The sequence below is a fragment of the Eubalaena glacialis genome, chromosome 8 (genome assembly GCF_028564815.1).
Source record: "Eubalaena glacialis isolate mEubGla1 chromosome 8, mEubGla1.1.hap2.+ XY, whole genome shotgun sequence".
Taxonomy (NCBI): Eukaryota; Metazoa; Chordata; class Mammalia; order Artiodactyla; family Balaenidae; genus Eubalaena; species Eubalaena glacialis.
Window position 1 is genome coordinate 15,630,195 of NC_083723.1, and position 13,073 is coordinate 15,643,267.

The 13,073-nt window shown below is 43.2% G+C and overlaps 2 protein-coding genes across 2 annotated transcripts in view; one reads left to right on the top strand and one right to left on the bottom strand.

Moving 5' to 3' along the window:
- Positions 1-1,032: 1,032 nt before the first annotated feature.
- LOC133096748 (calcium-independent phospholipase A2-gamma-like) overlaps positions 1,033-13,073 on the top strand; it is a 143,183-nt gene continuing 131,142 nt past the window's right edge. Inside the window, exon 1 of the mRNA XM_061198415.1 lies at positions 1,033-1,493. The gene's annotated coding sequence lies outside the window, so the exon portion shown is untranslated. The remainder of the gene's footprint in view (positions 1,494-13,073) is intronic.
- The window catches only part of NME8 (NME/NM23 family member 8), a 32,377-nt gene continuing 28,307 nt past the window's right edge, over positions 9,004-13,073 (bottom strand). The window contains exons 13-15 of the mRNA XM_061198229.1: positions 10,685-10,836; positions 9,993-10,137; positions 9,004-9,241 (exon numbers count right to left, since the gene is read on the bottom strand). Of these exons, the coding sequence (XP_061054212.1) occupies positions 9,004-9,241; positions 9,993-10,137; positions 10,685-10,836 (535 nt within the window). The remainder of the gene's footprint in view (positions 9,242-9,992; positions 10,138-10,684; positions 10,837-13,073) is intronic.

Genomic DNA, 13,073 nt, shown 5'->3' on the forward strand with positions numbered 1-13,073 from the left:
ACTTTACAAACTTAAACACTGTTTCCTTTGAATATTTAACTGAAATCATATACTGCATATCACACAAAAACGTAATTAGGCACATTTATTAGTTTGATTAATTGATAAAAGATCAACAAGGCCACTGTTTGGTTATTTATCATAAAAAAGTTGAAAATGAACAGCAGCCCACACTGAGAGTAATATAACAAGTGTGGAAGTGGCTTTTGTGTGAGAGCCACGAATTTATTTTTCTACCTTAAAATATTTTCTCTACCTAGATACATATGGGGTAAATATAAATATATGGAGAGGAAGGCTGTGGTACTATCTCTGAAATAGGTATTATTTGAGAGTTGGGTTACTTTAATCAGAAAAAAATAACAATTTTGCAATATGTTCATCAACAGATTTCATAATTGAGGACAACTAGAGGCATTTATTTTTAAAAATACTTTTGTTGGCCTTTCAATGATACAGTAACTATGTATTTTCTATAAAGCATTCAATAAATGTATAAAATAAAAAATAATGGAATGAAAATCCTACCTAATCCCACTCACCACTCTGCAGAGATAATCACCGTTAGTATTTTGGTATATAATTTTCCAGGTGTTTCCTCTGCATTTATATAAATACTCGCTGTGTACATCCATTCCTTTCCCGAGTTCTTGTATCATCTTTATGATTGTTACTCTGAACTCTTTCTCGGGTAGTTTGCCTATCTCCACGTCACTTAGTTGTTCTTCTGGGGTTTTATCTTGTTCCTTTGGAACATATTCCCCTCATTTTGTCTAAATTTCTATTTATATTTTTATGTATGTGGAAGGTTAGTTATGTTTCTTGACCTTGGAGAAGTGGCCCTCTGTCGGGGACGTCCTACGTGTCCCAGCAAGGACACTCCCCTCTTGTCGCCCAAGGTTCAGGGACCAGCTGGTCCCAGGGTAGGTTCTGATGTGCGTTTTCAGACTCGATTCCGCAGGCTGCTGGATCGTGGCTTCTTCGCTTCCGGTGTCTGCCGCCTGCTCGTCTAAGTGGCTGGCGCAGACTTCCTGGTGGGTGGGGCGGTGCCTGCCCACCGGTGGGTCTTGGCCCTCTGGTGGGCAGGGCCATGCCCAGAGGTGGGTGTGGGCTCAGCCTGTCCGCTGATGGGTGGGGCTGCGTTCCCGCCCTGTTGCTTGTTTGGCCTGAGGCGTCCCCGCACGGGAGCCTGCAGGCGGTTGGGCAGGGCCGGCTCTTGGTGCCCACGTGGCAGCCTCCAGGGACTTCCCTGGTGGTCCAGTGATTCAGACTCTGCACTTCCAACGCAGGGGGTGCGGGTCCTGGTCAGGGAACTAAGATCCCACATGCAGCACGGCAGGGCCCAGAAAAAAAACAAAACAAAACCCAAAATGGCCGCCTCCAGGAGCGCTCACGCGGACTATTCCCCCAGGACCTGCGCCTCCGCTGTCCTTGCTCCCACAGTGAGCCACAGCCGGCCCCCGCCTCCCCCGGAGACCCTCCAGGACCCGCAGGTAGGTCTGGCCCAGGCTTTGCTTTGCCCTGGGTCCCGGTGCACGTGAAACCTTGTGTGCGCCCTCCGTGAGTGGCGGAGTCTCTGTTCCCCCGGTCCTGCGTGGCTCCCGCGCTCAAGCCCCGCCGGCCTTCAAAGCCAGATGCTCTGGGGGCTCCTCCTCCCGAGGCCAGACCCCCAGGCTGGGGAGCCTGGCATGGGGCTCAGAGCTCTCACTCCTGTGGGAGAACTTCTGCGATACAATTGTTCTCCAGTTTGTGGGTCGCCCACCTGGGGGTATGGGATTTGATTATATCGTGAGTGCGCCCCTCCTGCCATCTCGTTGGGTTTCTTCTTTGTGTCTTTGGATGTAGAATATCATTTTTGGTAGGTTCCAGTCTTTGTTATCAATGATTGTTCGGCAGTTAGTTGCGATTCGGGTGGCTCGTGAGAGGGGGCGAGCCCAGGGTCCCTCGATTCCACCACCTTGTCCTCTTGATGAAGCCACTTTCTTCAGAAAACTCCCAATTCCTTCAAATTCCATCAGTTTGGTTACCAAATACTTTTCCCCTGGCTTCTGCTGGTTGCCAGCAATGCCGGGCATTCCTTGGCTTCAGGCAGGATAACTCCCATCTGTGCCTCAGCAGTCACATGGCGTTCCTCCGGGTAACTGTGTCCAAATTTCCCTCTTCTTGACAGTCACTTCTCTCGCAGTCCCCATCTCCCTCTATGCGTTTATATAATGATAAAAAAAAAAAAAAATTAGGAGCCTATTATACATACTGTTTCATAACCTTCAGTCGGCCCTTTATATGAAGTAGCTCTCATGTCAATAAAGCCCAGGCCAGCTTATTTATTATAATGGCCACGAGGTATTCCGTGGTGAGCATTACTCAACAGACCCTCATGTAATTAGGGATTTAGGTTGTTTCTTAACTGAATGTACTGAATAACTGAATAAACAGCTTAATAGCTAATATCTATGCACATCCTTAATTAGTTCTGGGGGATAAGTTCATTTAAGTGGCATTGCTGGGCCAAGGAGTATGCCCAGCAAGGAAAGTTCTTGATCCTATTGTCAACAACCCTCCAGAATGCTTGGCCCATAGGTGTATCAAAGTGCTGATTTTCCAGCTCCTTACTAAAATTATCTTCTCCTTCTCGTAACTTTTATAAATTTTAGCTGGGAACTAGATGTCTCTCTTCATCTATGAGCCCTCTGCTGGCAACATTCTCCACACTCCAGGCAGCTGGGGAATGAATGACTAGTTTATTTTGTCAATAACTTGTGAGAATGGACTTTCGAATGTGGTTCCCAAGGCATGCCAGGGGAGGACAGATTTTTATGACCCAAATAATTTTGCACTGTTATTGATTTCTCAGGACCAGGAAAAAAAATGAGGCACAAAAGTATACAAGCCATAAATGCTTTCTTGTATTTTGTCTAATGAACATGTGTTGCTTTTATAATTAGAAGATACTACAAACATATTATGAAAGAGAGAGAGAGAGAGAAAGAGAGAGATTGACTGTATCAATAGTATGGATTTAAGCCAGGTAGACATGCAGACATGAAAACTATTTTATTGCTTACATGTGTGTTAGTCTGGGTGCTCAGAGAAGCAGGCACCAAAATGGAATTAAATGAAATGTGGACCCTATTAGAGGAAACACCTGTGAGAGAGAGAGTGAGGCAGGAGGTGAACAGGGCTGGGAGAGCCGTGAGATAGAGGGAAGAGGGACGGAAAGCTGGGGAGGAAGCCCTCCAGACTGCCTCAATGTCTAAGGAAGGTTTGGCAAGGCTCCTGGGGAACTTGGACCCAAGCCAGCCATCAGGGAGTCCCTAGTCTCCAAGGATAGCTCTGCCTTCCTATCCTACAGATCTTACAATATTTACTATTCTACCTAAGAGAGGTCTCTTTCTACTAGAATGTAAGGAAACCTTTTTTGAAAGGAAAGTGTTGAAAGAAACTCTATGGTGTGTAATTTTGCCTTTACAATTTCAGGCAGTACATGCATAAGTCTAATATATCTAGTAGCAATGTTTGTATGAGAGTAGTTTTATAACTAGATAATTCTAAAACCTGTAGCTGTAATATCTAGATGAGAACCACTTTGTAATGGCAAGTTTGGATCACATTAGTGATATATTTTAGAGGGAAAAAGAACATACTTGATTAGCAATTAAATTTAGATAAGAGGGAAGACTCAGAACCAGAGGGCTGATCCCAAATCTCAAAAAGTTGTAATAACATGAATAATAGGGTGAGGTCTAAAAAACTGAAGTTAAGCAAAAAATGGTATTATGAATAAAGTTCCATCATGGTATCAAGGGATATCTAAGATGCTGTTGTTGAATCAAACAGATGGGTTTTTTAAATTTATTAACATTTTTAGTCATCTGATGGCTTCAAATATTTATTGTCATTGAAATATTTCAGCAGCTGAAAATCACATGAACCATTGCTTAGTAAACTTTCTTCCTTTCTGAAAAGCATTTAAAAAAACTGGCTTTGGAGGTCATCCAAAGTAGCTTCCAAGGGGTGAGCAAGTTCAGACAGTACAGGCAAGCATCAGTAGCAGCAGATTTTTTTTTTTTTGGCTGCATTGGGTCTTCGTTGCTGCGCGTGGGCTCTCTCCAGTTGCCGCGAGCGGAGGCTACTCTTCGTTGCGGTGCACGGGCTTCTCATTGCGCTGGCTTCTCGTTGCAGAGCACAGGCCCTAGAGTGCGCAGGCTTCAGTAGTTGCAGCGTGCGGGCTCAGTAGTTGTGGCGCACGGGCTTAGTTGCTCCGTGGCATGTGGGATCTCCCCGGACCACGGATCGAACCTGTGTCCCCTGCATTGGCAGGTGGATTCTTAACCACTGCGCCACCAGGGAAGACCCCAATAGCAGCAGATTAACTCCAGTGAAAAGAAAGGGCACCAAGAGACTCCAGGAAGAGGGCCATAAAATAGAGCGTAGCGTATTTTAGGAAATCTGTCCATTTTCTGCAGAGCATCTGCTTACAGGGAACAGGATCCAGGGAGGGGATCCTGGAAAGTATTAGGCTCTAATCCAGAATGCTTCAGGTCTCCTGTCTTGGAAGGGGGCTAGAGGGGCTAAGCAGGGCAATCAGAGAAGCTCTGGCTTCAGGGTCAAGGTGCATGACTGAGCCAGCGCTGAAGGATGGAGACTGTTGTGGACGGTGCAGTTCACGAAGAGCAGACTCATCCCCAGCTCTGTCTGGCTGTTGGGATAGAGGTGCTTCCTTCCCTCACAGGCACACCATTGCCTGCCTTCTGAGCCAGTCCGTGTATTTGGACCCATATCCCCACCGTCATGCGCTTCTCATCATGGTTACAAATCTCAGCCCAGTGCTTCAAGGCACGCCCACCAATTTTGCAGTCCTCAACTGCCTCAGCCACAGTGGCCAAGGATATGTGTCTTCTGCCTAAAGTCCAGCTAAGATTCAAGATCACACCACTGAGCTGGAGCCCTGATAACTTTCTAGTCTTTTCTAACCTTTCTTCCTCTGGGGCAAGACGATATTCCCAGATAGCACCAACCCCAGCTCCCCAAATGCCTGCCGCATGCTGCTGCATCCCACTCACTAAATTTAATCCCCTCAAGACCAACACTGACACAAACTAAAGTTTAATTGAATATCTCTTTGGACATTGACTGTTAGTTTTCTGACTACTGAAAGCTAATTCTACAATCTGAAAGAAATAGCTTTTCCCTACGTCTTGCTTTTAAAATCTCCGTACAGCTACGTACACATAGACAACTGAGTGAATCATGCCATCTGCTGGTTATTAAGAGTTTTTGGCTTTAATGCTTTTGAAGTCCTGGACCACTCCTGAGGCAATAACAGTGTGTCACTTAACACAGTCATATTACGAATGCCCCAATACTACCAGGCGTGTCAAGCATCAGATAAGGGTATTCAATTTGAAGGAGTGAGGAAGGTGAAGGTTTTTACTATATTTATTTCTCTGCACAATCCAAAGAAATCCAATAATTAATTTACCCTAGTTTGAAAAAAAATGTATTCTAAAGGAAAAAATGAGAAATATACTTATGGATAATTCACATGCAATTAGATTTTGTATAATTTAGCAATACAGATGGGTATTCACAGGTGTGCTTTTCAAACCGTGCTGGAATACTAGAGTTTGGGAGTGAGTAATATACTATTAATACCAAATGATCAAGAGGTGATGTCAGCAAGATGGCAGAGTAGGAAGCCCTAGACCATCCTTCCCCCCAAACTCACCAGGTCAGCAGATATTCATGGACAGATTCCCTTGTGAGAAATCCAGAAACTAAGTGAAAAGCCCCTGCACTGTAGGTGGCCATGAAACCAGACCCTCCCACCTCAGGCTTAAGGCGCCCTTAGGAGTGCCACACAACCAGAAAGAGACCCCCTAACTCCAGGGGAGGGAAGGAGTTGGTTCACGTGTCCGGTGCTCCAGCTTTCCTGAGAGGGATCGCAGAGGATTAACTTCTGTCTTGTCAGCCTTGGAGTCGGATGGACGCACTGCAGCCTAACAACCTGGGGGGAACAGAGATGGCAGCTTAGGATGTCAAACATCAGAGGTCCCTCTTCCGCCCAGTGCAGAGAGAGCAGAGGAAAAAGCAGAGGTCTGGAGAGAGGCCCCGCACCCCACATGGGCAGGAGGGCCACATGGGGTGTGGCTCTAACGACCTCTGCAGCTTCCCCATCAGAGGCACAGTTTGAGGACCTGCTTGTCCAGACAGTTGCCTAGGCGGGTGGCAGTAGGACCTGGCCACACAGGCCTAGAGGGCATGGATGCCTGCGGCCAGGTACCTGCTTGCAAGCTGCACTGCCCACACCGTGCAACTCTCAGCATCCAAGGAGCCCAGATCCCCACCCCTGTGTCTGGACTGTGTAGGCAGAGGCAGGGTCACAGGCATGGGTACCTAGGGGCCATACCGCTCTGCCAAGGTCAGCTCACTCCAAAAGAAAGGAACCTGTTTCCCTGAAGGTTATAATTTTTATGAAGACCAGTTTATCTTTTTCCTTTGTTGCCTGTGCTTTTGGGGTCATATTTAAGAAACTATTGCCTAATCCAAGGTCTTGCAGATTTTCCCCTGTTTTTTTCTTGTAAGAGTTTTATTGTTTTAGCTCTTAAATGTAGGTCTTTAATCCATTTTGAATTATTTTTTTGTATATAGTGTAAGGTCAGTGGTCCAAGTTCATTATTTTAAAGGATAGCTAGTTTTCCCAGTACTGTTTACTGAAGAGACTATTCTCTTCTCACTGGATGACCTTGGCACCTTTGTCAAACACCAACTGACCATGGATGTAAAAGTTTATTTATAGGTTCTCAGTTCTATTCCATTTGTTTATGTGTCTTTCCTTATGCCACTACCACACTGTTTTGACCAGTGTCACTTTGTAATAAGTTTTGAAATCAAGAAGTGAGAGTACTCCAACTTTGTTCTTTTTCAAGATTATTTTAGCTATTCTGAGTCCCTTGAAATTTGATATGAATTTTAGTATGGGTTTTTCCATTTCTGCAAAAACTACTGTTGGGATTTTTATAGAGATTGCATTGAATCAAATTAATTGCATTAACTTGGGTAGCATTGTCATCTTAACAGTATTAAGTTTTCCAGTCCATGAACACAGGATGTCTTTCTACTTATTTGTGTCTTCTTTAGTTTCTTTCATCATTGTTTTATAAGTTTCAGTGTAAAAGTCTTGCACTCATACACGGATTAAGTTTACTCCTAAGTATTTTACTCTTTTGCTGCTGTAGTAAATTGAATTTTTTTTTTAAATTAATTTTTATTGGAGTATAGTTGCTTTACAATGTTGTGTTAGTTTCTGCTGTGCAGCAAAATGAATCAACTATACATATACATATATCCCCTCTTTTTTGGATTTCCTTCCCATTTAGGTCACCACAGTGCATTAAGTAGAGTTCCCCATGCTATACAGCATGTTGTCATTAGTTTTATATATAGTATAAATATTATATATAGTATCAATAGTGCATATGTGTCAATCCCAATCTCCCAGTTCCTCCCCCCACCTTCCCCCTTGGTATCCATACATTTGTTCTCTACGTCTGTGTCTGATTTTGAAAATCCTACCCATTTTTCAAGATCTATTTCATCCCTTAACCTTCTCCAGCTCCTACCCATCAGACATACACCCATCAATTCAGCACTGAAATATACACTAATTCAAAATCCCCTGTATTATTCATAGTGTTCCCCTCATCACAAAAGGGAGGGATATGTCGATGTTAGATCTACACCATATTTCTAATAGATGCTATCAACAGAATGTAGTTCTACTCACCACCACCCCCCATTCATCACTGACATGCTTAATAATGTAGTCTGATGATAGTTGTAATTAGATATTGTTTCTGTGAGTTTTGTCTCCCCATTATATTTGCATTTCCCTGAAGGTAACAGCCTTCATGATTATGTATTAACCAAGAACCCATAGTTTTGTATTAACCAAGAACCCACAGTTCAAGCAGACATACAATACATATTTTCCCAACATCAGTGTTCAAGGGTTGTGCCATCATGCTTTGGTTTATAATTGAGTCAGACTAATGGAATGAGCTGCACTATGCCAGAATTTATTTTATGCATCTAATATTTTGATACAGTCTTCTTATGCCTGGAGAAATCATGGCCTAAATGATAATATTAGTAAACAATGTGCTTGCTCGTCTCTCCCTGAGGAAGCTGGTTGGGTGTGGAGGGGTTGCTCCATTTCACTTTGCTTCCTCATTGTGCTCTGGAGGCTGAGTCTCCATTTGGTTCGTCCAGGTGGGGACTACACTCCACAAGTGAAGAAGCTGTAGAGTCATATTCGAGTCAGCAGCCGGTGCCATATAGGTGTACATTCGTGAGCCTGCTCTTTGAAAATAAAGAAGAAAAGCAGGTTTGATGGGAAAAATCATCTGTCTTACACTCTATCTCCCACATTGCCCAGGATAGAAAAGTTTTTAAGTTTTCGATCACCAACTGAGCAGACTCAATCCACATACATATTATGTTGCTACCTCTCCCCAGTAAGCACCTCTTTGTCAAGGAATAGAAATGATTGCCTTTTACTCTATACTTTCTAATATGCTATTCTATTCCATTATCATATAGCACCCACAGGTAGTTAATAGGCTCCAGGTTTCCAGATACTTAGAGAATAGAGTTGAGGCTGCTGAATGAGACTTTGGCCATTCAGAGTGAAGAAGTGGAGGGAAATCAAGGACAGAGACTGATGAGCCTGAGTCATGGCAGATGGCACAGACAGCTCGAGACCAAGGCTTGCAAACCCACGGGTGTCTCACTTGCCCCACTGTCTCCCAGGTCCCTGGCATCTACAAGGCTTGGCTTTGAGGCTCCCAGGCTGCTATGGAACCACAGAGTGTGTCTGGCAGGAAATGAGGTTTAATACAGGAATATGGGAAAAGGTCTGGTCTTTCCACGACAGCCTTGTCTTAGGCCCAGCCACTGTAATAAGAAAAGAAGATAGAATAATAATTAAAGAGGTACTGTACTTTAGTTTTTCTCAGGGTTCTCAGCAACAAAGTCTTCAAACACTCTATTAATAGTCTCCCCTGCCTCCTGCACATTAGAAGCTCCATGGACAGCATTTTTCAAAATACTTCTTCCAAACTGGGCTCGGATAGAGTATGGGGACAGAAGTCTTGCTTCCTCTGGGTCTGTGGGACCCATCAATCGTCTCCAGTCGGAAACAGCATTCCACTTGGTCAGGATCATGACCAAAGATGGACCCCTGCAAACAACAATGCTTTCAGAAGACTTGGACTGTTGACAACTGTAGAGACTGCATACACAGCTAAAGACAGAATGCCACAGCTTCATCCAGAGAGCTCATCTTTATTCTTTGTCCTCGTCAGTGTGATTTTGTGCTTTCTTTTTCCTCTTTGTTTTTTTTTTTAATTTTTTTTTTTGACTGCACCGTGCATTTTGCAGGATCTTAGTTCCCCGACCAGGGATCGAACCTGTGCCCCCTGCAGTGGAAGCTGGGAGTCCTAACCACTGGACCGCCTGAGAATTCCCTTGCAACAGGTTTTTGTGCTAGAAGAGTGTTGTAGTTTAATTGTAGGGATACATGCCAGGCGCTATTCCAATTACTTTCAATGTAAATTACTTTCCGTATATGAAGTAGTTAGCCCTCACAATAGTACCTGTGAGGTAGGTACTATTATCATCCCCATTTTATGGATAAGGAAACTAAGGCAAAGATTAAATATGTTGGCAAAACAGGGGTTTCAAACAAGATAGCCTCTATATCTAATGTGAAAACCTAAAAAAACAGAGAAAGGAAGGAAGGAGAGAAAGGAAAACAGAGAAGGAAAGAAGGAATTAGACAAAAAAAAAAAAAGAACTCCAAATACTACCAGGGTGTCTTTTCATGAATTGTATTAAATGCAATATTTTAATGAATTTTTGTATTTTTCAAAGTTTCTACAATGAACAGTTACCACTTTTATAATGCAAAGACCTATATATCAGAAACTTACTCCGATAAAACTTCCAATACATCTTTATAAAAGTCTTTTCCTTTTATTTTAAAATAAACTTTGTCCGCTTCCTCTTCAGTTAGGAGCCTCTCCTTCATCTGTGTTATATCAAATCCAGCCTCTTTGATAAGCCTCAGGATATCCTCTAGGGAAAACAGATATTTGGTAGTCTTGGCAGACTGCCTCTACTTTTGCTCCATATTCAAGTGGATTGAAATAACTAAGGAAGGTCACAGTGTTACTTGCATCCAGTGGTTTTAAAAAACCAAAACTATGCTACACTAAACTGAAAAAGCACCAGATGGACGTGCAGAAGAACTTCAGTATGTTAACGCGGATGTTCACTCTCTGAGATCCATCTTTCCAGAATCCACCTGGGAGGAAATCTGCTCCTGGGCTAAAAGTGAACACGTGTTTTCATCCCTATGCTGCAAATGCCAAGGAACTTCCTGCTGCACGTGGATTGAAAGGGCCAGCCACTCTGAACTCTTCTCCCTGAACCGGCAGGGCACCACTAAGGGAATTAAATGAAGTCAGTCTGGTCAAAATCCCACCAACAGCCTAAACTTGGAGCGCTACCTCGTGACAATGAAGGTGCTCATTGCTTTATTCTTTCAACTTTCCTGTAGTTTGCAAAATTTTATAAAATTTGAAGAAAAATGTATACATCAGCTCTATTTTTATATATTTACCTCTTTGCTCTTGTGTTACATGAGGTTTAATCAGTGCTGCAGTGTGTTGAGGAGGAAAGAAATATTGTATGTCCCTTTCAGCAGCTTCTAATGAATCACTTCCATACAACTGGTTGATAGGCAAACTCTCCATTGCAAATTGTGCGCATAAACTTTGAAAAAGAAGTCAAGTCAAAAGCTTATAACATGACATATAATATAACACAACATAACACAATGTAAAACTATTCATATTTGCACTGTGCAAACGGAAGTAACTGCAGAGTGGCTTGGGGCATGCTACTTCCTTCCAGGGAGGAACAGTCGTTAGGAAGAAAGGACATGAACATTCAATAATCATCATAATGGAGACTGACAGCTGTGAAAGATGGAATGAACGCCCTGGCGCAGTGAAAAAACACAGACTATAGAACCCTGGTGGCATCACTTGTTAGCTATGTGATACTGGGCAATTAGTTCCCTTCTCTGTGCTTTAGTTGTCTCAAACATACATATGATAATAAACCCTGTTTTGGAAGGAGATTTTGAGGATGCAATCAGATGATATATTTGAAATATATGGTACATATTAAGCTGTCAATAAATATTCCTTCCCCTTCTTTCATCACTAAATAATATCAAGCACTAGAGATGGCATTTGACCCTATACCAAAGATACCAAATTATAAATACTGAATCCAGGAGACACTGTAGTGGAACCCTCCAGGTGAGCAAAGCAGCAATACAAGAGGAGCGTACGGGATGGCTTTGTGGAGAGAGGCAGGAGTGACACTGATGGTAATGGACAATCCATGCTGGGGTAGACAGTTTATTCTGGTTCCGTTTCTGTATGATAGATGCATACATAGCTCTGAAATCAGTTGTCGTTCCTCAGTGTTTTTCAGTTGCCCCTTTTTCTTTCTGTCTCTCCATCTCTTTATATTTCAGTAGAGGAGATACTTATTGCTCATTACATTTTCTGCCCTTTGCACACAGTCCTAAGCAAGCGACCCACAAAATCCAGCCACAGTGATTAGCCTCCCTTCTTGTTAATAGGCTGACATCACTGGAAACTTGGCTTTCTGTCCTCAACTTAAAAACCCTCTTCTTGCCTCTCTGGTTTCAGTGACCATTTCAGATTTCCTTTTTTCGTTATCCAACTTGACCCTCCCACTCAGCCCTTGGCTGTTCTCACACCTCTGGTTTGAAGATATTAGCAGACTAAGACCCGTGGAGCCTGTGATTGCCAGGGATGGGGGATTTGCACAGTGAATGATAAAAACAGCCTAAGCCATCGTCAGCACTGACTCCATTCAATGCAGAGAACTACAAGCAGCCCCTCTGTTAGGCTGTTAGACGTGGTTATTGGAAAAAGTAAGTGTGTGTGTGTGTGTGTGTGTGTGTAAGGATGGGAGAGAAGGGTTGCTGTGTTTCTCTTGCATGCAAGTGACCATATTTCAGATTAAGCAATGGGGAGTGTAGACTCTGACGCCCAAGGGCAGGAAAGGGCGGAGCTCTGCTGAAGGAGTTGTTTCTAAAGCAACCTGGAAAAGGGGGACCAATCAAAAATAATGGTTAAGAGTAATTGTGAACTTGTGGCAACATTAGGGATTGTAAGGGCTTAGGATGGGAACTCTCACTATAATAGTGGGGAGGAGAGGGGCAATTACTGAGTTCCTTCCCCTGGAGAAAATGTCTCTATGCTGGTACGTAGCCTCCACACTTGGAACCACAGTTTCTAGAAGAGTGTGCCTACACGCATAGGCCAGGTACTGATAGGAATTCCTCTCTCTGATGCCATGTATTGCATTCTCTGCTACATTTCATTTAAGAGGTTCTGTGGCACCCTGCTCATTCCACATAAAGAGTGTCCAACACATATTATCCTTTACAGTAATTGTCTGGCACAGGAGCAAAGACGTAAGTGAGTAGGGCCAAAAGGAGGGGTGAAATGTATCCATTCAGGACAAGTCCGATTCATGATCTCCTACCCAAAAGAAAACATTGCAACTTTCATATACATGATGTTTCATTAGTCCTGTTATTTATTGTGTCAGTGGGTATGCAAGTTTGCTGTGCCTGATAAAGCATCTTTATGCTTGCTCACTTAAAGGAGGGCTTTTCTTCCCCTGACTTCAGTCCTACTCTGAAATCAGCACAAAGAATTCACGCGAATTACAATTCAGTTTGTTTCCATCAGCTACATGCCAAGAATGGAAATGCATGAGATACTACCTCCCTCTTCTAGCTGAGACCAAGCCCAACAGCTAAGATCAAAAAATATTTTTAAAATGCTGCCTAGGTAACAGGTAACATGCCAGGGTTGAGCTGATTACAAAGTTCTAAGGTTCATCAGTACATTAACGTAGTAAACGTTCCTACCAAATTGTAGCCTACATATTGTTAGTCA